Below are 24049 nucleotides of genomic sequence, written 5' to 3' on the forward strand. Positions count from 1 at the left end.
TGATCGTCCGCGAGGGCTTTTTAAGGGACTGCCCCTGCGCGATGTCGTGAATTGATAGGACCAAATTGCGCGCGGCGACGGCCGATGTTGAATTGTAATTGCATCGTGTCGCATTGCGCTCTGTTTGTGGAACGGCCGGGGCTATTGATCAAACTATCGGCTCGGGCGTATCAGCTTTCACAAGAAGTGAGGGCAGCGTGCTGGTACGGGAACAGCTGTCAAACCAATGCCAATTTCTATTGTAGGTACATCAACTTTTTCGGGAAGGAAGCGGCTCTGAGGTTTTGAAATGGCGTCGAGAAAACTGTCTGACCTTCGCATTGCGCTATGTCTGTGAGGTTTTTAGCCGGTTGTGTTTGAACCGTGCGATATAGCTGCTTGCAGCCCTTTGACGGTTTTTAATACATTCCCTGCGTGTGAACGTCTGCATGCTTGACGTCTAGAAGTTTGAAGTTTGGGATCAGTGTGCAGCGTTTGCAAAGGGAGGCGTGTTTAGGGATGCGTGACGGCTTGTCGTGAAGTTTGGTAAGTTTCCGTCATCGAAATAAGGAAAGTGCTGTAAGCAGAAACATGCCTACCTTTTATGGATTTTCTGCATTGCAGAATATTTTTGGATCCGATTAATTTCTTTCAAGGGTTTCGTCGCGCCGTTCGTTTCGTTGGTGTGGTTACAGCATTGGCTTTGGTTTCCTGTGCGGCAAGGCAATGGTATGGTTAAAACATCGGCTGTGGTTTCCTGCGCGATAAGGCGGTGGTGTGGTTGCAGCATCGGCTGTGGTTTCCTGTGTGATAAGGCGATGGTGTGGTTACAGCATCGGCTGTGGTTTCCTGTGTGATAAGGCGATGGTGTGGTTACAGCATCGGTTGTGGTTCCTGCGTGGTAAGGTGATGGTGTCGTTACAGCATCGGCTGCAGCCACCTGCGTGGTGGGCCCGCTCCTACAGGGCCCATGTAAGATCCAATGTTTGCAAAAATGTTGGGCCGTAAGGAGCGACCTCGTGTGGAAAAGAAACATTCTACGTGGAATAGGGGATGGCGCATGCACCCGAAAACCTCGGTAGACCCAATCCTTTGATGTCTCCATGTTACAAGTATCTCATGCCGGGCATCCTCGCTCACATCAGAGATGTTGATACTAAAATTGAACCGCATCATTATAGCGTCGATTTTATCAAGGTCATTAAATATCAAAGGATATTAGATATGCGGTCGCACACTTTTCGTTTACTTAAAATATGTTCTGCCAAATTAACTGATGGATCATCAACGGTATTTGCTCGCAAACGTCGATGAAGTTGCGATCATAAAACACGATGCGCAGCCGTAGGTAGTATATTTAGTTTAATGTTTTGCATGCCGAACTGTAGTCATGGTCTTTGCCAGACGCAGTTTGTTGCCAGGGTTCTGACTCTTCCGCCCAAGGCCATCATTCCACCACCCAAGTAGGACAACTCCAGTTCAGCGAACAGTTTTTTTTGGACAGATTTACGTGTCCCGCGATGCCCTGGCACGGCCGCCGGTACCAGCGTGGTGTGCCCGGCCAGTTACCATTTGAGGTCACAGACGAACCACATGAGCGGGCCCCCATGCCGTCCTTATAGCCGCCGTAGAGTGTCTTAGGTTGGCCGTGCCAGCTGAGCTGTGGGGACGCCAAGCTGGCCAGCGCAATAGCACAGCGGCAGCACGTGCAGTAGAAGTCTCCACAATGTAGCGAAATCTATAAAAGTCGCCTAATGTTGGGATGGCGGACGACTCGGAGCGTCGTGGCGCAGTAGCGGAATGACTTACGGCCGCTGGACGTGCGTTCGAGACGTACTGCCGGCCGTTTTGGCGTGCTGCGCTGCCGTCGACGTGACGTATCATGACTTAAATGGCCTCAGCAGTCAGGCGTCGTAAAGTGCCCCGAATCTCCATGGTGCGTGAGGAACAGCCGGGCGCGAGTGCATCACCAATGATCTATGTGTACCAACGGACGGACGGACCGCGGGGCCGTCCAACGGTGTCCAAAACGGTGTCGGCCTGAAACTTGGGCCCATTTCGAAAGCAGGAACAAGGTTGGGGGCCATGATTTGCAACGATTTGGGTCCCTGAAACAATGATCGGGACCCCCGTGTCGGTCAGGGATCCACAGTGTCTAAAAGGGGATTATGTGTCGGCTAGCGGCCCCGAGTCGGCCACGGACTTTGAGGAGGTCCGGAAAGGGGCCGAAGGCCTCTCGGGACCGAAGGTCAAGGGCTCAATGAAAGGCTGAAGGGACCGACGGGCCTGAAGGGCTGGCCATAGGTCACAATGAGGATGACCACCCGCCCGCAGGGCCGTGACCTCAAATTTCAGAGGACCTCTTGCGCGATTGGGAACCCGTGGACAGTGGGAGCCTCTATTTCGACTGGGCACCGCCAACCGCGAACAGTCGGCTCCGTCCCCTGTCTGACCCCTGATGGTCCATTTCTTAAGCACGAGCTAGGCCCGGGCCGCGATTTGTATCGGTCGGAGCCGATGCAAAAAAAAATCGGGGCTCTGTTGGTCAGCAGTCCGTAGTACTTACACAGGAGACCAGAGTGTCCTGTGTAAGTACTACCACAGTGCACCAGAGTGTCCTGTGTCAACAAGGAGCCCGTAGACGGCCACGGGGATATTTGCTGAACAGGGACGGGGGCGGGACCCCGAATGCCAAAGGGTCTCTTGCATTGGTCGAGGCCCTTTGACAATGAAAGGAAACCTGAGAACTTATGACGGGAGTTCACGTTGAAGCAACGGAAGGGCCCTGCGTCCGCAGCGTCGCCAGCACCGAACGATGGACCCTTCAACCCCATTTCAGCCAAGGAACCGTTAAGTCGAACTGGAGGCCATGGCCATGCGTCGATTATTGGACCACCTGCGGCAATCAGGGATCTTGTCGCGTCATGAAGGGTTCCTGCGTCGATCCGGGGCCAGCTGTGCAGGTCGGAAGGCCTCTCACATCATGGAGGGGACCAATTTGGTGTTATGTATCCTTCTAATGACCGTCGGACCGAACAGGAGACCCCGCCCCTCCGCTAAAATGACAGCAGGAAGGCACTCCGCACTAGGACAGAATGGCCCTTCAGCCCTTAACTAGGAACGATGACATGCCCGCAGTGTTCTATTCAACGGGCCCCATGCACGTAAAAAGTAAGGGGTCTCATTAACGTTGAAAAGAGGGGGCGAAATGAGTTCAGAAATAAAATGGACCATCCCACGTTTGTTTGACAACGATGGTTCCTTTACAAAATCGACTAGTGAAACGATTTACATAGAGAAGTTTTGATACTGTGCACTCGCAATCTCAGGAGCTAGAGCAGCGACTGCAGGGACTGAAGACGAATTACATAGAAAAGTTTTGATACTGTGCACTCGCAATCTCAGGAGCAAGAACAGTGACTGCAGGGACTGAAGCTCTCGTAAAACCGAACGGCGTTAGCCACAGTGACTGCAGGGACTGAAGCTCTCGTAAAACCGAACGGCGTTAGCCGCTGCAAGTAACGCCAAACGACAGACGTGCGCGCGAGAACGACGGTCGTGAAATAATGCTTCCTTGAGTCTTTCAAGATGCATTCGTACCGTTCAAAAGTCAGACTGGGACGTAAGACAGGGATTTTTTTGCAATTTTGAGGCTGTTCTTTGGACGTATCAAAAGCAACAGCAAACTAAAAATCGACGTTCTACCTTCACTCTTCCAACTCCACCAAATTTTCATCGACGCTTTGACCGCCTCTTGGTATTAGCCGCGGAGCCGGCGACGAGGGACTCATGGAGACTGCAACGCCGGGCGTCGATGTCTGTCGTTGCTATGGCTGGCGGGCTCGCGCGTCTAAAACCACGTCACTTTTTTTTCTCACGTATCGATTCTGACCAAATGGTGAACACGTCCAGGCAGTGATAGGTTGGCCATGTTGTTACAAGCTTTTGGCCCATTTCGATCTACAATCTACGTGCCCCGGGTGCTCAACATCCCTGTAGAACCCAAATAAAAAAATGCGAAGATTCCGAATTTTATTTATTTAGAAAGAGCCCGATAAGCCAGTTTGCAATGGACAGGGCTGGCGACTTACTTCATGCAGTCGTCTAACCCCTGATTTAGCCAGTTACGTCACAATTCAAACGGAATTGATCCTGCAGTAGCTTCTCGCTTTTTTGCATTTCAAGAAATAAGGCAACAATAATAATAATAATAATACAGAGAACTACGTGCTGTGATTGACAAGTGGGCCGCATTCAACGATTTGTTTCTTGTTGGGGGCTTTTTACCCACGGGGGTCCTTTCTCATTCCTGTGCTCCCCCCCCCCCCCCCCCCACTTGCCAGCTCCTGAATGCGCTCCTGGCTTGACGCGGTCATAAATTGAACGGCTGAAATGCCAAACTTTGTTGGTGGCTTTCAACATTGCATATCGTTGGCATGACAATGCCAATCAGTGGAATTGAGCAAACTAAACGCTCTATTTTTTAAACAAGAAAAATGTTTCGCCATTTCGAGTTGACACGTTTGTTTGCAAATATGTGGAAATCCCAATCATGAAGCTAGAGCATGTTTGACGATGTATTTTCCGTCCTTTTGTGCTTTCGGCCGAAATGCCATAATGGGATATATAGCACTTGCAGCATGCGTGCATAGAACACAAAGCTTTTCACCGTTTAGTAGGCGGTGCGGTTGAGCACCTCGCTGTCGGGGCCTCCTCTCCGTCATGTCACGTGAGAGATCAATGATCGTGCCGTCAGTTGCAGCTGTTACCTTGCCCGAAAACTGCTCTGGCTTCAACCGAACGCCGGCGAACGCGACAGTTATTCTAAGCCATCTGTAGTGTGTGTCTGTAGCAGGGCTGGCGTGCGGTGCAGGTGGTCCCACCCGAAGCCGTGCTGTTCGATGGTAACCTGCGCTATGTGATGGCCTCGTCTGCGAGCAGCTGTGGGCATCCCCCCCCCCTCCCCTCCCCCGAGTCGTGCTTTGTGGGAATAAGGGTTTATGATGGATGGGTATGTGGGTGTGTGAGTATATGGGCGGTGTCCCATCGTTCGACAGGCTTGAATTTTGCGACACTCATGGGCGTCAGTGTGTTGCGAGACTTCCTGACGACGTTTGCTGTCCTTGCGGCGTTCGGGTTGGCACAAAATCGACATCGTTATGCGAAGGGCGATCCAGATTTGGCAGAAGCGATTTCGCAGTCTCTTACGTTTTGGCTTGGCGGTGTTCTTTCTAATGCCGTCTCCGACTTTCGCCTGAGACAAAGGCATCCGGCACGCATGATACGTCGTTGAACCACGCAATGCGTGAAATAAAATAAAACCATCGAAAAACAAGAATCGCAAAACAAAACAACACGCAATGCAAAGATAATTTGAAACTTCAACGTGTTCAGCCACAGCCCTTGGTCATGACTTGATTAATGCGCACGGCGATATTTTGGGCGATCATCATCAACCCTGCGGCACAATATCGGGTCAGCGTCGTCCGCCCTCGAAGCCTGGCAACTGGCAAAATATCCCCGCAGTGTCACTTCTGCCGGAAAAGTACAGCCGGACCGTGCGGACATGTGAGCTCCGGTGCGGCAATTTTGATTAACCTTTCCACTTGACGCCTAGAATAGCCGCCGCTGACCTTTGCTGATGGCCACTGAGGGACCGGAGATTCAAGCTGCGCACGCTGCGACCTGCCATCAATCGGAGGGTGGCCCGCTGCGGGCCCGCTCGTGCGCTTGTGACGGGGTGCGCTCCTGGCCGGTGCTCACGTGTGCCCCAGATGATCGTTCGTGCGGAAAGCGGGCGCGGTAGCTCAGGCTCTGTGCCCGAGTTAAAAGCTAATTGCTATTTGATGGCCTCATATATCCATGTTGAGATGTCACGCAAGGTGTCGCATTACCGTGTGCCCTTTTGTTCAGCGGCGGTGCTGTAGTTTCCCGCCCTGACTTATGTGTCTTTGCATGGTGCCAGAACGGTCATCGTGGAAGGCCCGGCAGTGTTGCTATTTGGGAGGTCACTGTTTCACTGCGGCCCCAACCAACCGACCATTAGGAGACTGCGCGCTGGGCCGATGCCAGACTGCGGCGCTGGACCGATATGGGACTGTGCGGCACTGGGCCGATGTGAGACTGCGGCACATCGATGTGGGACTGCGCGGCACTGGACCGATGTGAGACTGCGGCACTGGACCGATGTGAGACTGTGCGGCACTGGGCCCATGTGAGACTGTGCGGCACTAGGCCCATGTGAGGCTGTGCGGCACTGGATCTATATGAGACTGTGCGACACTGGGCCGATGTGAGACTGCGGCACGGGGCCAATGTGAGACTGTGCGGCACTGGACTGATGTGAAACTGCGCACTGGACCGATGTGAGACTGTGTGGTATCCTGATCCGAGACTGCTTGGAACGTGACGCCAAAGAACAAACACTATGTCCGTGTTCTGTGAAAGCGCGTTTGGGTCACACCAGGTGTGGGGCAGGCGTTTTCAGTACAATGCGCGGTGGCAGAAGTGACTAACATTAACAGAGAAGTCGCTGGCGCAGGTCACGGGTGGCAATATCATGACCTTGATAGCACTTGTACCTACGCCAAATATATTGGCAACGGGACCACGAGGTGACCTATACAGTTCTTCATCGCTGGGCACCAGAGGCATCGCACGCGCCGGTTCTGTACATGCTTACTGTCATCGCTTGGGATGCTGCCTGCGGGGCGCTGATTTCGTACGCTGCGACTAAGACGTTGTAGGCATGGTTTAAGCATTCGCCGCGGAGCCTGTTTGGGAAAGCGAGCGCTTGGAAAACGAGCAGATGTCTGCCCACAGTGACGAATTTTTCAGTGAGTCGCTGGACGGAGTGCAACGCTAGCTCTCCGCGAATGGTTGTGTGCAATTATTATGTATTATTTTGCGTTGATTTAGATACGGTGAAACGTGATCATAGCGATCGGGTTATCGGAAGTCCCCCTCCCTGATGTCGGATAATCTTAGCGACGTCATGCGTCCGTAAAACCCGTTTTAAACTCCACCTAGTTGGCATGCTGGAAAACGTCTTTTGCTCAGCTGTGTTGCGTTGCTCGCTGGCTCGTTGCGTCGCCAGTGTCTTTGCCACTTCTTCGCAGCCCGTTTTGCTTTTCCGTGCAGCACCGACACACAGCTGCTCGAAATGTTAAGCGTGTTGGTCTGGTGTTATCTGGGCTCAGCGCGGTGGCAGCTACCGTCCCAGACTTTGCCTTCACCGGTCAATATCCCTGCCCAGAATGGAGTTCCTCTTGCGGCAGAGCAAAGCGCTCTCGGCTGCTGGTTAGTGGGAGAACAGTTGAGCAAACAGCCGTGTTCCATCGATCTGGCCAGCGTTTTGACTCGGAGTTGTCTTGCCAGAGACGCTTAGGCGGCGACAGTAGCCAGTGTCGAGCCATCTTCAATTCGAGGTTGAGCATGCCCACGGCTTCAAAGTTCAAGCTTCATGTTACATTTTGGGGCTTGATATCACACTCAGAGATCTTCTCCGCTGTGACGCTCGTTACGCTCTCGAGACAGGGTAGTTGTAGTAGCGAGCGGCGCAACCAGGGGCGCACGCTTCAGGCCCAGACAGCCGCGGGAGGCACAATCTGCTTCTGACCTGTCGTCATCTTCAACTCGGGGCCGGAGAAAAACGAGACGACGCCCACAATGTTCACCTGACAAATAGCCCTTGGCTGGATCTCTTCCTTTTTGCATTCTCCCGCAAATGAATGTAAGCAACGTGCTGAGCTTGCCGTCCATTCCGGTGGTGCCCCGGCGGCTGACTTACCCGGTAGCGATGGTCCCGCCGCAGGCCGCCACCCTCTCGCCCCCCCCCCCCCTCCCCTCTCCCTACCCGTGTTGAGTGCACCGACGCGTGCACTCGACCGACTCGACCGTCGCTCCGTCCGCGGCCGTGTAACCTCCCAGCATGCGACAATTACTCACGGCGTGACCCTTCCAGGAGGAGGAGGAGGAGGAGGAGGGCCGGGACCACGAGCAGCAGCCGCCAGGCGCGGCGCCGCCCCCGCCAAGCGGCCCCGCGCCGCCGCCACCACTGATGCCCTGTTCGTCATCGACAGATCCGGTGTGCAAGCTGTGCTCGACGACCTCGAATAAACGGCTGGCCTGGGCGGAGCGTTTCGCGGCTGGAGGAGAATTTTGGCGATGCGCTACGGACGGCGGCGGCCGCTCAGAACTGCTAGCCCTTCGTTGCGCTCCGGTTGGGACAATGTGTAATCGACGTGCGGCGTGACGGAACGAGAACGGCATGTGTTGAATATTTACGTACAATATAACGTGATTCAGTCGCCCATGAACCACGCTATCAAATATCTTCAATGAGCTTCGACCGTTCTGTAGGCGAATTAGTGGTTCGACTGTTATTTAGGCGTATTAGTGGAACAAGTTTGATTCGGCATCAGCCGAAAGCATCGCCTACGCGGCTCGGATCCAGACGTTTCGACGCCTTCTGACCGAGGTGAACCGCCGTAGCCATGTCGGCTCAGGACCGCGGTAGTTAACGGGTCTGCCTGGAGTGGCCTGTTCGGCTACGCTGCCCGTGATATAGCGAGCGGCGTACACTCGCGCCGGTCGCGCCACCTGGCGGCGGGTCAACTTGCGGCGCGCCGTCTCAGCTCTCGTCAATGGGACGGGCCGACCGGGACGGTCTCGATCTGCCCGGAAAAGTCGCCGCGCTACCACAGAGCGCTGACGGCCCCGACAGCGCGCGCCTGGGGCTGGGGCGATGCGCCGCTCAGCGGTCCGGTTATCGCGGCTTTGAAGAAGAAACGGCAGCGGCGGTGAAGACGAAGAGCGGTGGTGTGCGAGATGAGGTGCAGGTATCAGCGCGTCTCAACCTTGCGACATTTACGATATTCTTGCGGCACTGCGCGGCGGGAGTTCGACCAAACGTCGGTTCTGCCTGTCACTTCTAGTTTATAAAGCATTCCTACGCCTCTTGAGACGAAGGCTTGCAGCTTTGTTTGCCCAGTCTAAGCACCGCATCCTCCCGACGCCAAACAATGATTTGAAATTGGAGCAACGCCAACATTTGCTGTTTGCCATTTGATCCGCGGCCGATCTCAGTGGCGTCTGCACGGCTGTCCTGACGCCAGTGCCGCGTCTGGCTGCGCTATAGAAGCTTCCTGAGCTCAGTGGCGCCTTCACGGCTGTCCTGACACCGGTGCCGCGTTTGGCTGCGCTGTAGAGGCTACCTGAACTCAGTGGCGCCTTCACGGCTGTCCTGACACCGGTGCCGCGTCTGGCTGCGCTGCAGAGGCTGCCTGTATCTGTACAAAGCGCTACAATCCCAGTTGCAACCAAGTAGGGCGAGGCCAACGGCTAATCAATAGGCGTTACGACGGCAGTGAGAGCCTGTGCGGCGCTTTGTGCTTTCTTTGTTGGAAAATGGTAAACCGAGCGAAGGGCGTATCAGTTGGCGTTGCCTTCACCACGGCAAGTGCCGGGTACGTCCTTTGTTGTTTATATGTGGAGCCGGAGTGGCCGTCACGTCTCCGGACGTAAATCATACGATTGCCTACGAATAGGAATGTGTCGTAGCAAAAACTTATCCGCGTCCGAGCCTTGGCCACCGTGTCGTGCGCACCTTTCGAGGGCACACCCTAGTGCGCACCCGCGTACACACCTTTTGTTTGGATGCAACCCCGAATGCACACACCCGAGTGCACGAGTGCACACCCGATTGCACACACCAGAGTGCACACCTTTCGAGTGCACACACCCGAGTACACACCTTTCGAGTGCACACCCGCGTGCACACCGTTCGAGTACACAGCCACGTGCTCAAGTTTCGAAGGCACACCCGGGTGCACACCCGAGCGCACACCTTTCTAGTGCACACCTTTCGAGTGCACACCCGCGTGCACGCCGTTGGAATGCACACATTTCTAGTGCATGCCCGCGTGCACACCTTTCGCATGGCGCAGTTTCGAGTTCGGCGTTGAGCGTCTGAGTCAACAGTTCCCCGTTGTCTACTTGAGTCCAAGTGAGCTAATTTCGCATCGCGTCAATGCATTGAAGAGCGGAATTCGTTCTGGTAAAAGTGGCTGAGAGACGGCCGTTATTCAAGTACTGTGTAGGGGAACAGAACAGAGGCATTGCAGCGATTGGGTATGAGAAAAATGTTTGACCATTATGGATTGAGCCTGAGGCAGAGTTGTATATGCCACGCGATATCTTTGAAGCAGAGCCGAGATCTGAGGGAGATTAGGGTACCTATCACTGAACAACAAAGGACATCGGACACCTCAGCTTCTCCGAAACCTGTGAAGTCTGAGTACCTAACAATGTACCCTTTTATGGTGTTTGCGACACCGAACCATGCTATTCCGTCACCTCGCAGTTCGATAGTTAACCACAATGGTACCGATCTAGACCATCTTCCAGATTTTTGTCTGCAGATGCGGGTTACGATTTTTCAAAAACTTCACGAGAACCCTTCGCTGTACTGTTGCGGTCCACCATGCTTATGTTTTCTCTTCGTTAGTTACTTCATCTGATGATCAGACTAGGGCAATCTCATCAGTTTAGAACACTTTTTCGTTTACACCTTCCTGTACGGAACCATGTCCCGTGCTCCAGCCATGACGACCGTTCTAGGTCACTAGTCCTTCACATTTAGGCATGTCACATGCTATCCGAAGAAATCTAGGTATGTTGACGAAACTTAGACACGTCAGATGCTATCCGATGTCACTTCATGAGGACCGTCGTGCTGAGCTATTGTGCAAGTGACGTGCAACATGGGGGTACCCGCACTCGCGGATCGTGACAAGCTTTGTGAGAAACCACGAGCATCCCACCGCGGCGCTCACGGGTAAGAAGCGACTGCCACTTCCATGATCTGCCCGATATGGCCCTGTTTTTGGAGTCATGTACATCGTAGGATTACGTTTTGCTGTTCGTAGTACAGATCACAGAAATCAGCGGTGAGCCGGAGTCGGGGTCGATGCAGCTGTGGCGGGACTAAACGTAAGTACGTGTCCTCGGGTTCGGAATCCCCACCATACTTGGGTCCGGGTGAAGTCTTAGTCGGGAGAACTTTTGAACGCGACAGACCCGGTCAGACGTGGGGCCAGCTCATCTGAAGCGTGGTATTTGGAAACCATTTCACACGGAATGGCTTCCTTGGAGCTCAGATAAAGCACATTATCAGATTTGTTGGATCCCTTATTTGATCATGTCTTCGCTTTTGATGATTTTGAAGGGCGTTTGGCTGTTTGCGGCTCTCAATTTCGGTTCCCAGAAGGTTCGGAATCGAACGCTGCAAACAACTCTGCCACATATGTCACTTGATGAGAAATGCAGTGTTGTGCTTTCACACTCTGCTCCGAGTATCTTTGGGACGCGCCTCCCGCGTTTTTTAGCAAGCTGGTGGACAAAAGATCGACGTTAATACAACTCGTCAGCAGCTTGCACACAACTCCAACGCAGTGTTTCTCGTGGTTACGTTGTTTTCACCACCCCTGGCGATATTGTCTCGTCAGAACGTCGATAAAGTGGGAGCACGTTTGTCAGCCTTTCCTCACCTCACCGCACCATCTCCGGCTTCGCCCCATCCTTCGGCTTTGGCTCATCACCGCAGCCTACCGGCGACGCCTGCGCGCCCCAACCACCAGTCAGACACACAGAACGGCTCGGCTCCTACGTTTATTCCTGGAAGCGCGTTCTTACAATACTTTCTACTAAGCCCAGCACTGCGCCGCGTCGGTCCCTGCGCTATTGGGGCCGCGGCGCGGGTCGGGTCAGCCCGTTCGCCGGCGGCGCCCTCTCGCCGCCCGACCAGCGGCCGGCCGGCCGGTCGGCGCTGCTCTGCAGTTACAATCAATACGGTGCATCACGCAACAGCGCAATCCTCCTAAATCTGGCAATCGATGGCGCCGGGCCGGGCCGGGCCGGGCCGGCGCCGCGCGGCTCAATTTCAATGGCGACCATTACCGTGCCGGGCGGCGCCTGGCGCGCGCGCCACCGCCCTGGGCAAAAAGCGCGCAACACCGCCGGCCGCTAACTGCAATATCGCGGAGGCGCCGGCGCCGACGGGCCGCCGCCGAGATTTTGGAGCGTGCGCGCGGTCGAGCGCGACATGGCTGGTTTTTGCGGCGCCGGCCGGGGCCGGGCGCGGCAGTGGGTCCGATCGGGCGGCGTGCCGCGACAGACGAGGCGGCTATTTCTGGTGCGGTAAGCGCCGCAAACGCCGCGCGCACAACCGGGCCAAGTTCATTAGAGCTCGCCAGTGCGCCCGCCGTCGTCTGACGTCACCCGCGTACAGAAATAACTGAATTATTGTCAAATAATCAACGAGCGGCGGCAGCAGTTTATCGGGCGGGCGGGCGGCCAGCCGGCCGGCACTGCAGACCGCCGGGGTTTCAGCAGTCACCGGTCGGGCGGGGACGGTGCCGCGGCGGAGGCGCGACTGACCCGACGCCGCCGGGGCGCGCGGCCGCCGGCTCGCGGCGCTACGGCGTCTACCGTTACACAGCATGTACACAGACACAGGCGCTAACACTCTAGTATAAAACGTGTACACGCGACGGCCGCGCGGCGCCGAACGAGTATTGCTGGTCGAACTGCACATGGAGGTTAGCGCCTACTCGGACGACATTCACCACTGTACTCTACACATCCCCTAATGTACACACGCACGAATGAAGCGGAGAAGATTTGAAACATCTGGGGCGAAACCGAGCGCGGGCGGCTGAGGGACGCCCGGTCAGGACGGGCGCGCGGGCTGCGTCTCAACGGAAGGGGTCGGCACAACCTACAACAAAAAAATAGACGCAGACCACTGATATGCGGCAAAAAACACGATGACACGCCACTAGGGAAAACGGCATCACTAACGGTAAAATAGGAAGCATTGTACTACAGTATTGTTCGATAGTTGAGTATTATTTCACTACGTCTATATCAGGTACTATCAGAAAACAAGATGTACAATAATCACAATACAGACAGGAAGCGCCTATTCTCGTATGGAGTGGTTACTAGTGCAAATCAAAAACAGTGGTTTTGCGTACACTGTTTGGCACAATGTTACAGGAATTACAGCAATTAACAACAAGCTGATTACCCTACAAAATTAACTGCCTTAACGGCTCAACACATAAAAAGCCATACCTTCTACGACGCTATTTGCATACTGAAGAACGCACGAAGAAAACTCAACAAATTTGCCGTAGGTACGCAGCAACGAGCAACCCTGTAGACTGAAGAGATATACTGGGCGATTTGACCTGAATTGTCAAGACTAGAACGCGGAAACAAATACCTGCAATATACCCTGAGAGTACAAAACAAAACCAGAACGGGCGGCGGCGGCGAACAGGGTTTCCGAGACCTTTTCAAATCAGCTCCGGAGCCTACCACACAACAGTGGGTTGACTATTGTGTTATCGACGACAGTGTAGGAGGCCGGGCGACGCGCGGCGGGGCCCACCCTCCCCGGCGCCCAGGCCGACGGGGCACGGATTAGAGCCGGCCCGCCCGCCCCCGCCCCCGCCCCAATCACCGACAATCACAGAGCGAGCCAAAACAAAAGTGCTCAGGTACTAGTGCGTGTCTGGACACGCCCTTGGGGCCGAAAACGGCCGGGGACGGCACAGAGGCCGCCCCGGCCCGGCAGGTCGGCGAAGCTGCCGGTACGCTCGAGAAGCTGCCAGTCGCCCGGCGGCGCGGTCCCTGCCACCCCCGGAGGGACCGTCCGTCCACTGGAGGCGCCTAATGCCCGTCAGAGCCCGCCGCTCCTGCTGCCGCCCACCCGTCGGGCGGCCGGTCAAGGGAAACCAATTTCCACCACACAAGGACTAGTCGGTCAGCAGGCACAAAACGTCGCCAACAGCCAGCGCGCCGGCGGCGCAACCAAGGAGCCACCCAGAAGAGAGCCCCGGTCAGCCGCTACGCTTGCCCCGCCCCACCGAGCGGGCGGCGACCCAGGGTCACCGCCTGCAGCCGCCGGCGGGGCGTCCCCGGGGCCCGTCCCGCCCCCGGCCCGTGCCGCGCGCGCGCCCGGCCTCCGGTACAGTTTCACCTAAGGCACAGATTCCCTAGCGTCGACCGCACTCCAAAGCTGACTACGACTTTATATGACACGACCTGGCCACGAACAGTTGTATACTAAAATAGCGATCTACACACACGCACATTATCACTTGACCTAAACACAGCTGGCTATTGCTTTACAGTACACCATGTTCAGCGTTACTACCTCCGCTGGCGGCGCGTGACCTCCAGCCCTCAGGTCGGGGACCTATGACCCCGCGGGTCCGGCCCGGGCACCAGGGTGAGCCCTGCACGCTCTCCAGTCCCTCACCGTATCAATAAACCCTGTATGAATGACTTGCTGGCCCCGCGCGGGCGACCAACCCGAGCCAAGTATAGTGATGACGTCAGCACACCACGCTCCCGATGGTCGTAAGGCCCTAGGAATCCAACATATCCACAATGCCACATTGTGTGTAACAAAATAGGCTCAATTTGTCCATATTGCTTGCGGTCAGTGCATAGTGGCCGGTGCTGTGCGGACTTAGTCCGCGCCCCGCCCCTGTTTAGACGGCTGAGGCGCCGTATGTGCAGCTGGTGGCGCGCCGGGCCAGGCGCGCCTTCTACAAAAGAGCGGTAAAAATCGGACGGCTAACTAGTGTACGCCTCTCGGTGAGTGTGCGCCGCGCGGCGGCGTTTCTGGCGCTGTGGCCGGGCGGCGGCGATGGCGGCGCTCACTCAGAGCCCTCGCGGTCGGACGTGCCGCCCGAGCAGCTGACGTTCTCCTTGTCGCCGGCGTCGGGCTCGTCGGAGCCGTCCGAGGCGCGGCCGTCGTCCTTCTCCGGCTCCTCGCCGTCCTCGTCGGGCTCGTCGTCGGAGGCGGCCGGCTCGGCGGCGGCAGCGGCGGCGCCGGCGGCCGGCCGGCAGCGCGCGCCGCCCACGCCCATGGACAGGTCCAGTCCCTGCTCCGCCATCATCTGCAGGTAGGTATCGAGCACGGCACTGCCGGTGGAGGCGGCCGCGCCGCCGCCGCCGGCGCCGGCGGCCCCTCCGCCGCCTGCGCCGCCGCCGCCGCCGGCGCCGGCCGAGCTGACCGCCTGCGCCGCCAGCTGGTGCATCAGGTTGACGCGGTACGGCTCGTCGGCGCCGGCGGCGCCGTTCTCCTGTCCGCCGGCGCTGGCCGGCGACGGCACCGGCGAGCTGCTCATCGACTTCTCCCAGCGGCCGAGCGACTGCCGCACGACCTCGCCGCGGCCGCCGGTGCGCGCGATGAAGCGCGCCGCCAGCTCCGGGTCCCAGGGCGCCGGCATCGGCAGCAGCGGCAGGTCCCGCGTGCTGATGCCGCGGTGCTGGCGCGACATGTGCGAGTGCAGCGAGTTGCGCGACTTGGCCACCGTGCCGCACAGCACGCATCGGAAGCCGGCGCACTGCGAGTGCTTGTCCTCCATGTGGGTGCGCAGCGTGTGCGCGTTCTTGTAGATCTTGCCGCAGATGTTGCAGGGACGCGGGTCGGTGGCGCGCAGGCGGAACATGTCCATGCCGCGTCGGTAGCCTGGCGCGCGAGACACAGCCTGGTTAGGCGCGCCGGCGGCGAGCGCGCCGGCGCGCGCCTCGCGCTGGCACGCACCCAGACAAGTCACAGAGACAGGCAGCGAACGGTGTGGGAGAGCCTGGCCACGGTGAATGATTAACCCTCTGATGGCTGAAACTGACCATAGTTGATGTCGACTGCTCTAGATAAATCTTAGTACTAGATGGGTGGAATTTACTTAGCGACTGTCTCTAGGGGGATGGTAAGACGGGGTGCGTCCCTAGTCTCTATGGGAGCCGTCTCCCTTTACGCCAGGTTCCCGTGAGAACTCCCACCGCGCGGCACTTCACATTCTCCGCGACCATCTCGGGCAAGTCAGACACACGCCACAATGTCACATGGCGCTACCCTGGGGCGCAGCAGCACCCGCCCGGCGGCCGTCCGTGCGGCCCTGATCGCCTCCCAGAACACCCCGCCACAGCCCCAGCAGCACCCGCCCGGCGGCCATCAGGGCGGCCCTGATCGCCTCCCAGAACACCCCGCCACAGAACCCCGCTCTATATCGGCGTCCTCGCACGCGCAGCCGCCATTGTCGGTGATCCGATTATCCCATGCCGCCTCCCCGTCTGACCGAATCTCCCTGCCCGCCCCGGTGGTAATCCACACTTTGCGACGACCGGTAGACGTAATTCGCCGCGGCTTACGGTCCTGTGTCGGGGTAGCGCGCTTACCCGGCGCCTGCCTGCTGAGGCAGCGGCTCGGCGCTTACTCAGTACCCTTCTGTCTACAGGCAAGACCCGCTTACCCATTGCCTCGCCGCCTGCAGGCGCCTCCAGCTTACCCAGTGCCTTCCCTCTTACATTCCCGCTGACAGGCACCTTTCCGTCCATCCCAGCCCCCGCCTACCCAGTGCCTTCGCGCTTACGCAGCGTCAGTCCGCTTACCGGGCGTGGTCTGTGGGTCCGGACTGGGCCCGGTCTGCATGTGGTTGACGGTCGGCGATCCGTGCAGGGGTCCGAAGCCCGGGATGCCCAGCAGCGACCCCATGCCGCCCAGCTTGTCCATATTGGAACCGAGCTTGTCCAGGCCCGGGTACTTGTCCATGCCGGCCAGGCGCTCCAGGCCTGCGGGCAGCGCGCGAGACGACGTGGAAACGTGAGTGTGACGGCCGGACGAAGCAGGGAATTGGGCATTCACCTGGCGGGGAGCTGTCCACCGGGCGAATATCGATGTGTTTGAGGTCGTCATCTGGTGTTCGGATGTCGACAGCGCGGCGCGTCACGCTGACGGGAGGGTTAGTCGCCCGGGGCCGCCGACACCAGCGCAGACGCGTGATTACGATCGCCAGTCGGCCGCCAGTCACCGATCGTGATGCGGTCGGCACGCGGCTGAGAGCGTCCGCCCCCCCCCCCCCCCCGCATCTGTCGCCAGCACAGCGGTCACCCCGATAAAGATCGTCGGCTCGCCGACAGCTGGCGGCCTTACGCCGGTCAACATGGCCGCCGGCAGCGGCAAGCCCATTGATCGGCCAGTGCTAACCGCGGCGGCCGGCGCCGATTACGGGCCGGTCGGCGGCCGCTCGTCTGCCAGGCTTCAGGTGAGCGGCGCGCGCCGGCCCGACCCGCCGCCGCCCTCTCGGCGTCCGCGGGCGCCCTCCCGCGCGCGTCCTCGTCTGGCCTCGCAATCCAGCCTCGCCCGCCGCTGGCGGTGTGACCTATGCCCTCGTCCCGCGCCGATCCTGACTCTCTCCCGCCGACGCTGTCACCAGACCTTGTCCCGCGCTGACCCCGAGTCCCTCCTGCCGTCGCTCCCACCCGCACCGCCGTCTCCCGTATCAACCAGCGGGCGGGACGGCGTGCGCGGGTGGCCCGCGGCCGCTAACGACACGTCCGCCTCGCAGGCGGGCGCCGTTTAATTGCACGAAAACAATCGAACCAGCGGCAGCCCGCATGTTTGGTACGGACCACCACCTGCTTCAATAACACTCGGCCACTGATCAATACCGCTGCCGGCCGGTAAAAACAGCACGCAGCGCATTGCGTCCCGACATGCGAGCGGCGCTGGGCGTCGGGGATCAGCGCGCTCAACTCCGCCGCCGGCAGCCAGCCTGGGGCGCCGCTGCAACACCCATCGCCGCGGGCCTGCACGGCGCACTGCGCCCGTCTGACACGGCCGGCCCGGCGCGACCCCGCGGGAGCACCGCCGGAGGACGCGCCCGCCTGACACGGCCGGCCCGGCGCGACCCTGCGGGAGCGTCGCCGGATGACGCGCCCGTCTGACACGGCCGGTCCGGTAGGTCCGGTCCGGCCCCGCGGGAGCGCCGCCGGAAGACGCGCCGGCCTGACACGGCCGGTCCGGCGCCGCGCGAGCGTCGCCGGAGGACGCGTCGGCCTGACACGGCCGGTCCGGTAGGTCCGGTCCGGCCCCGCAAAGGCACCACCGGAGGACGCGCCGGCCTGACACGGCCGGTCCGGCCGGTCCGGCCCGCAGGACGCGCCGCCGGAGGACGCGCCCGCCTGACACGGGCCGGTCCGGCGCGGCCCGCGGCTGACGTAGCGTGCGCACATGTCACGCTAGGGACGTAGCGGTGGCGCCGGCACGCACCCGGCTGGCAAACAGGCCCTATTGTTTTCGTCTTTTCCATTTGCATGTTGGGCGACGGGTGAAGAGGGCGGGAGGGGGGGGGGGGGGGGGGCACTTGACGGCGCTGCCTCGGACAAGATGAGGTACCTGGCCAGAATTGGACACGGGTAGAGCGGACGCGGGCAGGCCGCAGCGACGGCTTTGCTTCGCACAGCATCTGCAATTGAGACTCCGAGAACCGGACACAAAGGTTTAAGCACTTAAAGACCGTTATCAGCGCTCGACTGGTCTCCGTAACGATCGATGCGAGGCGGAAGGGAAAAACCAACTACTTATACGTTTCTCTCAACAAAAAGCCAGTCTTGATCGTGATTTACTTTTGAACACAGACCAGATGCTATCATGCCTCAGTCCCAGATGTCAAACTCTTCCCCGAACAATGCGGTGCTAGCATTAAACCTCGTCAGCGTCTGAAACCCACTCGCCAGACATTGATAAGCACTTGAGGATCCGGGACTTTTAGACAGGGTCAATCCATCGGGAGGGCTTCATCGCTCGGGTGATGTCAGAGCTTTCCGTTTTAATTTTAAGTTTGCCATGCACGACAGCCGCAGCAAACGTGTTTTCAAACCAACGTATAATTCTGCTTGCGAGCTCCACGAAGGCGACCCTCCGGGGAACGCATCGGGGGAACACTAGCCGTGTACTGGCCGCGACGTACAACATGCAGCAGAGCCTCCTCAGAAGCTATATCACGGGCGGCGCAGCGACAAGGATCCTTCCCAAACACAGCCCGTCGATGTCAGACAACCCAGCTGCGGCCCAATCGCCAGCATGCCACAATACACATCAAGGCAAGGTCCGCCGTCCAGTTCAGGGAGAAACCGCACACAGCGCCGCTTGCCCTTCTGAACGCCACGTAAGCTCCCCATGACAGCTGGCGCGACACGGCAATACCTGGCGCCAAGAGCGGCGCTCCTCTGTACAGTCGCCCTCCCATCCCACACCTGCCACCCTCCCCAGCGGCGGCTCCGGCCGCCACACCCGTACACCATCGGAGCCCGTCCCCCTGCCGCCGCCGCGCGCGGACTCACCGTATTTGTCGTGGGGCGTGGCCGGCGCGCGCTCGCGCTCCTCGTGCTCGGCGCGCCGCGCCGGCTCCGGCTCGGGCTTGTGGTTGTTGTTCTCGGCGGCGCCGGCGGCGGTCAGCACCGACGTCGGGATGGCCGTGATGCTGGGCGGCAGCGGCACGCTCGGCACCGGCGTGTCTGCCGCCGGCCGCGCCCGCTTGGCGGACGGCGATGGCACCGAGTCGGCCGAGCGCCGGCCTGACGGCAGCGAGTTCGCCTGGGGGCAGGCGGCGCCGGGTCACGAGAGGTCAGGCGCAGAACGCTCGGCCACCGGCGCAGAACGACGCTCAGGCGCGGGAGGTCAGCGGTCAGACAGCGAACACGTGTCAGCGACGCCGAACGCCCGGTCAGACACGCATCACAAGCTGGGAACGACGGGTAACGTCGGCAGGGGGGCGGGGCGATCAGACAGAGAACACACCGTCCGAACCTGCCCGAACCACATGGCCACCAGCGGACGCAGCCGTTGGTCGGTGGCGGCGATCGGACGGCTAGGCGCGCAGGCATACCATGACAGACGGGAAGCAGCGGTCACCACTGGCCATCCGGCGGCGATCATGGATGACTAAAGCATGGACGCACGGGACCACAGCGATGAATACTGGGATTGTTGAGCAGGAGGAAGCCACGCCTGGATCCTGAACATAGACGGAGGTCATTTACCAACTATTTTAGCCCATTGTCCAGTTCTTTCCAACCATACATCGTTCGCCATGGCGTCCGATGAGCTACTATGACGCGGAGTCACGCAGGCTACCCGAAGTCTCTTCCTGATTGGCTCTAGCACCATTACTTTTGACATCCCAAAAAGGAACAAAGTATGTCTGCACGGCAATGTCAACGCCCAGCAAATCAGTCATGTGGCTACTAAAGAGGGGACACCTGGCAGCAGACGCAGACATCAAGACGCCCTAGCTTTCCCAGCTAAAAGTGATGCGTCGCGTCCTACGAAGCAAAGAAGCGTGCCGCGATACAGCATGCTGCGAGGTCCCGGGGCCAACAGACAGTGGATGACGACCGTACGCCGTCCAGCTAACCCACTTGTGACATCGACGCCCGCTCACGAGTCCAGGACAAAATAGCCGGCCTTGCTTCCCAGTCACCACCCGTGCCAACCGTTAAGCTTCGAGCTCACAGCGTAAGCCAAACACGACCGATAAATAGCTACCCCGCCATGACGCAATGCAAATGGCGGGATAAAACCACCCCAGTGGCCAAGTGTGCGGGGGGAAGGGAGGGGGATGGTCGCCGATCTCATGGCGTTTGGCCAGGGGCCGCCGAGGACACGGGACAGCAGCCTGCACCGTGCACCTCACCTGACATGACCTATTCATCGCCGGTGGGAACAGAACCAGGGCAGCGAGAGACTGGGGGTACTGGTCACCAGACTGGGACCGGACCAGCCGGGACTCTGGCTGGAGCCAGGCGACTGCCCGGACTACACAAGAGCCACCACTATGTCATCCAGGAATCACTACCATTTCGGTTTGTGGTCACCCCACACCAATGGCCATCCATATCCCATAACTGATGTTATTATGCTATCCAGTCAACCTGTCATGCCGCAATCCTGAAGTCACCAAATGGGTCATCGTGAGGTCACTAGTGTCCAGGAATAATCATTGGAACAGCGTTGGAAACGCATACTATGTGCGACATACACGACGGCCAGATGACGCTTGAGGGAGGGAGGGGGGGGGGGGGGGTGACAAACCCATCACTGAGTTACACAATCAGGGCGAATGGCCGCCACCTCTCGCAGCACTGGCACACCAGCCCCCGCGCCCGTGTGACGCCCGCCGCCGGGTGTAACGGGCCGCCGCGCCGCCCACCACACCGACCTCTGGCGGGGGCGCCGGCGCCAGCTGCTGGTGCTTGATGCCCGTCTCGGAGAGGCCCTTGACCTGAAGGAGCTCGGCCGTGCGCAGAAAGTCACTCAGCTGCTCCTGCGACACCTGCACCTCGCCGTTGTACATGAAGCGCAGCAGTGACTCCAGGCTGGGTGGCGTGACATTCTGCAGGATGACGATTGGGTGCTGGCACGGGTTTGACTGCGGGCACAGATGGGGGGAGGTTAGGCCAATGTGGGCAGGTGGCCGGCTGGAAGGGGTGCAGCGACGGTGCTCGGCGAAACGGTAGAGCCAGTGCCGGCTTGAGCTCTGGTGCGATGACTGCTACCTAGTTCAAATGCTGAACACTGTGCATATGATGGGTGGCGTGTGAGCATGCAGAGAGGTGACCTGTTAAGGCATGGACAAAGCACTCTTTCGATTGTGGTGTCATGTAAGCACAGTGACAGCTTTCAGTGACTGTAAATCTATGGGTTCTGTCTGTATTGCATATGGGTATCACTATTAAGCTTTCAATACTAAACTTGATCAAGTAGGACAGCCTAGCAAGGTAGGGCACAAAATACATGTGTAAATGAACAATACCCCCAGTCCGCAGACCTGCACTCACCAACAAAAACTCTAGACAATGGGAGGGATGTGCCTGCAGTGACACCTACCTTCAGCAATTTTCTGAAATAGGGGCTGCAGGCAGAGAGGACGACCTTGTGAGCCTGCAGTGAGTGACCATCAGCAGCCAGTGTAACATCCACAAACTCCTCCTGCGACTGCAGCTCTCGGAATGACGTCATCATGTTCTGGTGGTAGTCGCTCCATTTGAGGCTGTAGTGCTGCTCCTCTGTGGACTGGCCCATGTTGGATTCTGGCAGGCTGCAGAAGCCGCTCACATGTCACGCTGCCCACGCCTGCAATGCAAGACATCACCTGTCATTACAAGCTTGCCAATAACAGGCATTGGGATGCTCAGACAGTGTTTGCTGGGAATACTGATAGGACAACTCATGCTGCAGGTCCACCTGGGATAAAGAAGACAAAAGATTCTAATGCTGGTGGTGGACTATCAGGTATTTTCTAATTATATACAGGCAAGCCTTTGAAATCAGCTGCTTGTGCTTTGGAAACCCTACAAGGCTTGGATGATATGCCACCACTTCTTATTTAATGGGGCATCATAAATCAATACAAAACTGCTATACCAAAACATCTCATGCTTTGACATAAGGCATATGGTAGCTGATGAAGAAATGTAAATATAAAGCCAAGGGACTCCAGGTCAAGTTAGAACATCTGTCTATGAAAAAGCAGAAAACTATACACCTAAGGATAACAGAAGGCAACTGTGAAATTATGGCAGTTCTGTGGAGATAAAAATCAAGCTTCAGTGGGCAGGAGATACATGTGTCATGAGTGGCAATTCATGAATGGGTAACATTTTCACCACAGGAAATTCGAGCTGTCTGTCTCAACAAATATCACCATGAAACATCTTCCTTTTGTGCAGAATTGCAAGTGATAAGCAGTAAGAAGGTTCTGATACCCAACTCCTATGACAATATTTTCAGTACCTATTTGATGAACACCACAGTTCTGTACATCCCATGTGAATAACAGTCCTGTACATCTTGCTTATTAACCAAACAAGCTGGCAACACAACAGTGAATTAAACCCAATACTATGATACAGCAATGTGGTTCCACCATGTTAACTATAAACTTCAGATATTTGTTACATAATTCACAAATGAATGCAAAACTGCAGTCCCACATCAAGTTGGTGGTACCAAGGTGGGTTGGCGCAGGGTTCCACCAGGCTTCCCAGGACACATTTTAGCATGCAAGAGGCAGACATGAAAGGGAATACAAAAATCACTCCAGGCCGCAACTGCAGAAGAGGCTCATGTCACTCAAGAACATTATGCATCTCTTCCATCACACCTTGGCAACTGGAGTAGAAAAGGAAAACGGGTGTTCTGAACCGGTCCGACGTAATTGGCATTCCAAAAATACGAATAAATGCTCTAAATGATTCAGATTGGAAACTTGCCCGAATCCCCGGCCGTGCATCCTGCAATCTCATCACAATAATCACCTGACGTGCAGAGAACCAGCGAGGTTCCCGCCCCCTCCTCCTCCACCTCCTCCACGCCAGCCCCCCAGCCACGAACTGCTTCACCGGAGTCATACAAAAATGGCGTACAGCGGCAAATTCTCAGTGCCATCTAGCGTGCGAACAGTAAATCATCGAGATCCCACGGCGCAAGCCCCAGGCGCATGTCACATTAACGTTTGCCAGCTGAAAGCGCAAGCGGGAGACGGTTAACCAATAAGTGACGAGCTGGCACACATGCGCATTGGGCCGCCGGCGCTTGGCAGTGCCCCGCAGCTCCGTTGCGTCGATACTGCTCTTCTTTTCAGAAATGAAGCAGCCGGGAACAATCGGACACCGTGGTACACTAAACAGCTGAGAAATCAATAGTCACTAAATAAAATACTGCAATCACGGCGCTATCTGGGGACCCGCTGCGTCGAATGAATTATGATCGTTGGAAGGAGCTATTGAGCCAATCGGTATTGTCGCCGGTGGATCAATGCGGTGGGCGCCTGGCGCGGTCGTCGGAGAGCAAATTTCAGTGCGCATAATGACGCAGCCCGGCCGGTTCGGAAATAACGCCAACCGTGCCGGGCACGGCGTCGGCGGCGGCTCCATCGACAGCGGGGATGATGCATTCATTAGCGGATACCGGCTGCAAATGGGGCGATCGGCACACCACGATGGATTGGGTTGGCCCGGGGCGCGGCAATGATACCGCGGCTAATGGGATTTGCGCAGGATTGACCGCAGCGCGCGCCCGTCGGCTCGGCAACTCTCGGCCATGCCCCGCCCCTGCCCCCCCCCCCCCGCGCCGCCGCCGCCCGCGGGCCCGATTTCACCGTATTGAGCGGTCGTCAGACGTTCTGAGAAAGGCGTGGTTGCAAAC

General features: G+C 57.8%; 2 protein-coding genes across 2 annotated transcripts in view; one reads left to right on the top strand and one right to left on the bottom strand.

Moving 5' to 3' along the window:
- Positions 1-8297, top strand: part of LOC119105966 (nucleolar protein 9) — a 31718-nt gene extending 23421 nt beyond the window's left edge. Inside the window, exon 9 of the mRNA XM_037229553.1 lies at positions 7943-8297. Coding sequence (XP_037085448.1) covers positions 7943-8097 — 155 coding nt within the window. The 3' untranslated portion in view covers positions 8098-8297. The remainder of the gene's footprint in view (positions 1-7942) is intronic.
- Positions 8298-11684: 3387 nt separating this feature from the next.
- LOC119105375 (protein abrupt) lies at positions 11685-23213 on the bottom strand. The gene is made up of 8 exons (XM_037228842.1): positions 23161-23213; positions 21731-21976; positions 21063-21272; positions 19247-19438; positions 19186-19216; positions 16453-16632; positions 15140-15529; positions 11685-11713 (listed from the first exon to the last, which is right to left on the bottom strand). Exons 2-8 carry the CDS (start codon positions 21923-21925, stop codon positions 11685-11687), a joined length of 1227 nt encoding a protein of 408 aa, XP_037084737.1. The 5' UTR covers positions 21926-21976; positions 23161-23213.
- Between the last annotated feature and the right edge of the window lie 836 nt (positions 23214-24049).

Source organism: Pollicipes pollicipes, unplaced genomic scaffold (assembly GCF_011947565.3).
Source record: "Pollicipes pollicipes isolate AB1234 unplaced genomic scaffold, Ppol_2.1 Scaffold_6138;HRSCAF=7277_pilon_pilon_pilon, whole genome shotgun sequence".
Lineage (NCBI taxonomy): Eukaryota > Metazoa > Arthropoda > Thecostraca > Pollicipedomorpha > Pollicipedidae > Pollicipes > Pollicipes pollicipes.

What these genes read in the sequence shown, in the direction of transcription:
- LOC119105375 (XM_037228842.1), bottom strand. Translation starts at nt 21,925, where the DNA reads ATGGGCCAGTCCACAGAGGAGCAGCACTACAGCCTCAAATGGAGCGAC. An exon ending in ACAAGCCCGAGCCGGAGCCG is followed by an intron (nt 19,217 to 19,246) that starts GCGCGGCGCGCC and finishes GAGGAGCGCGAG; the next exon opens with CGCGCGCCGGCCACGCCCCA. An exon ending in CACGCCCCACGACAAATACG is followed by an intron (nt 16,633 to 19,185) that starts GTGAGTCCGCGC and finishes CGCTGCCCGCAG; the next exon opens with GCCTGGAGCGCCTGGCCGGC.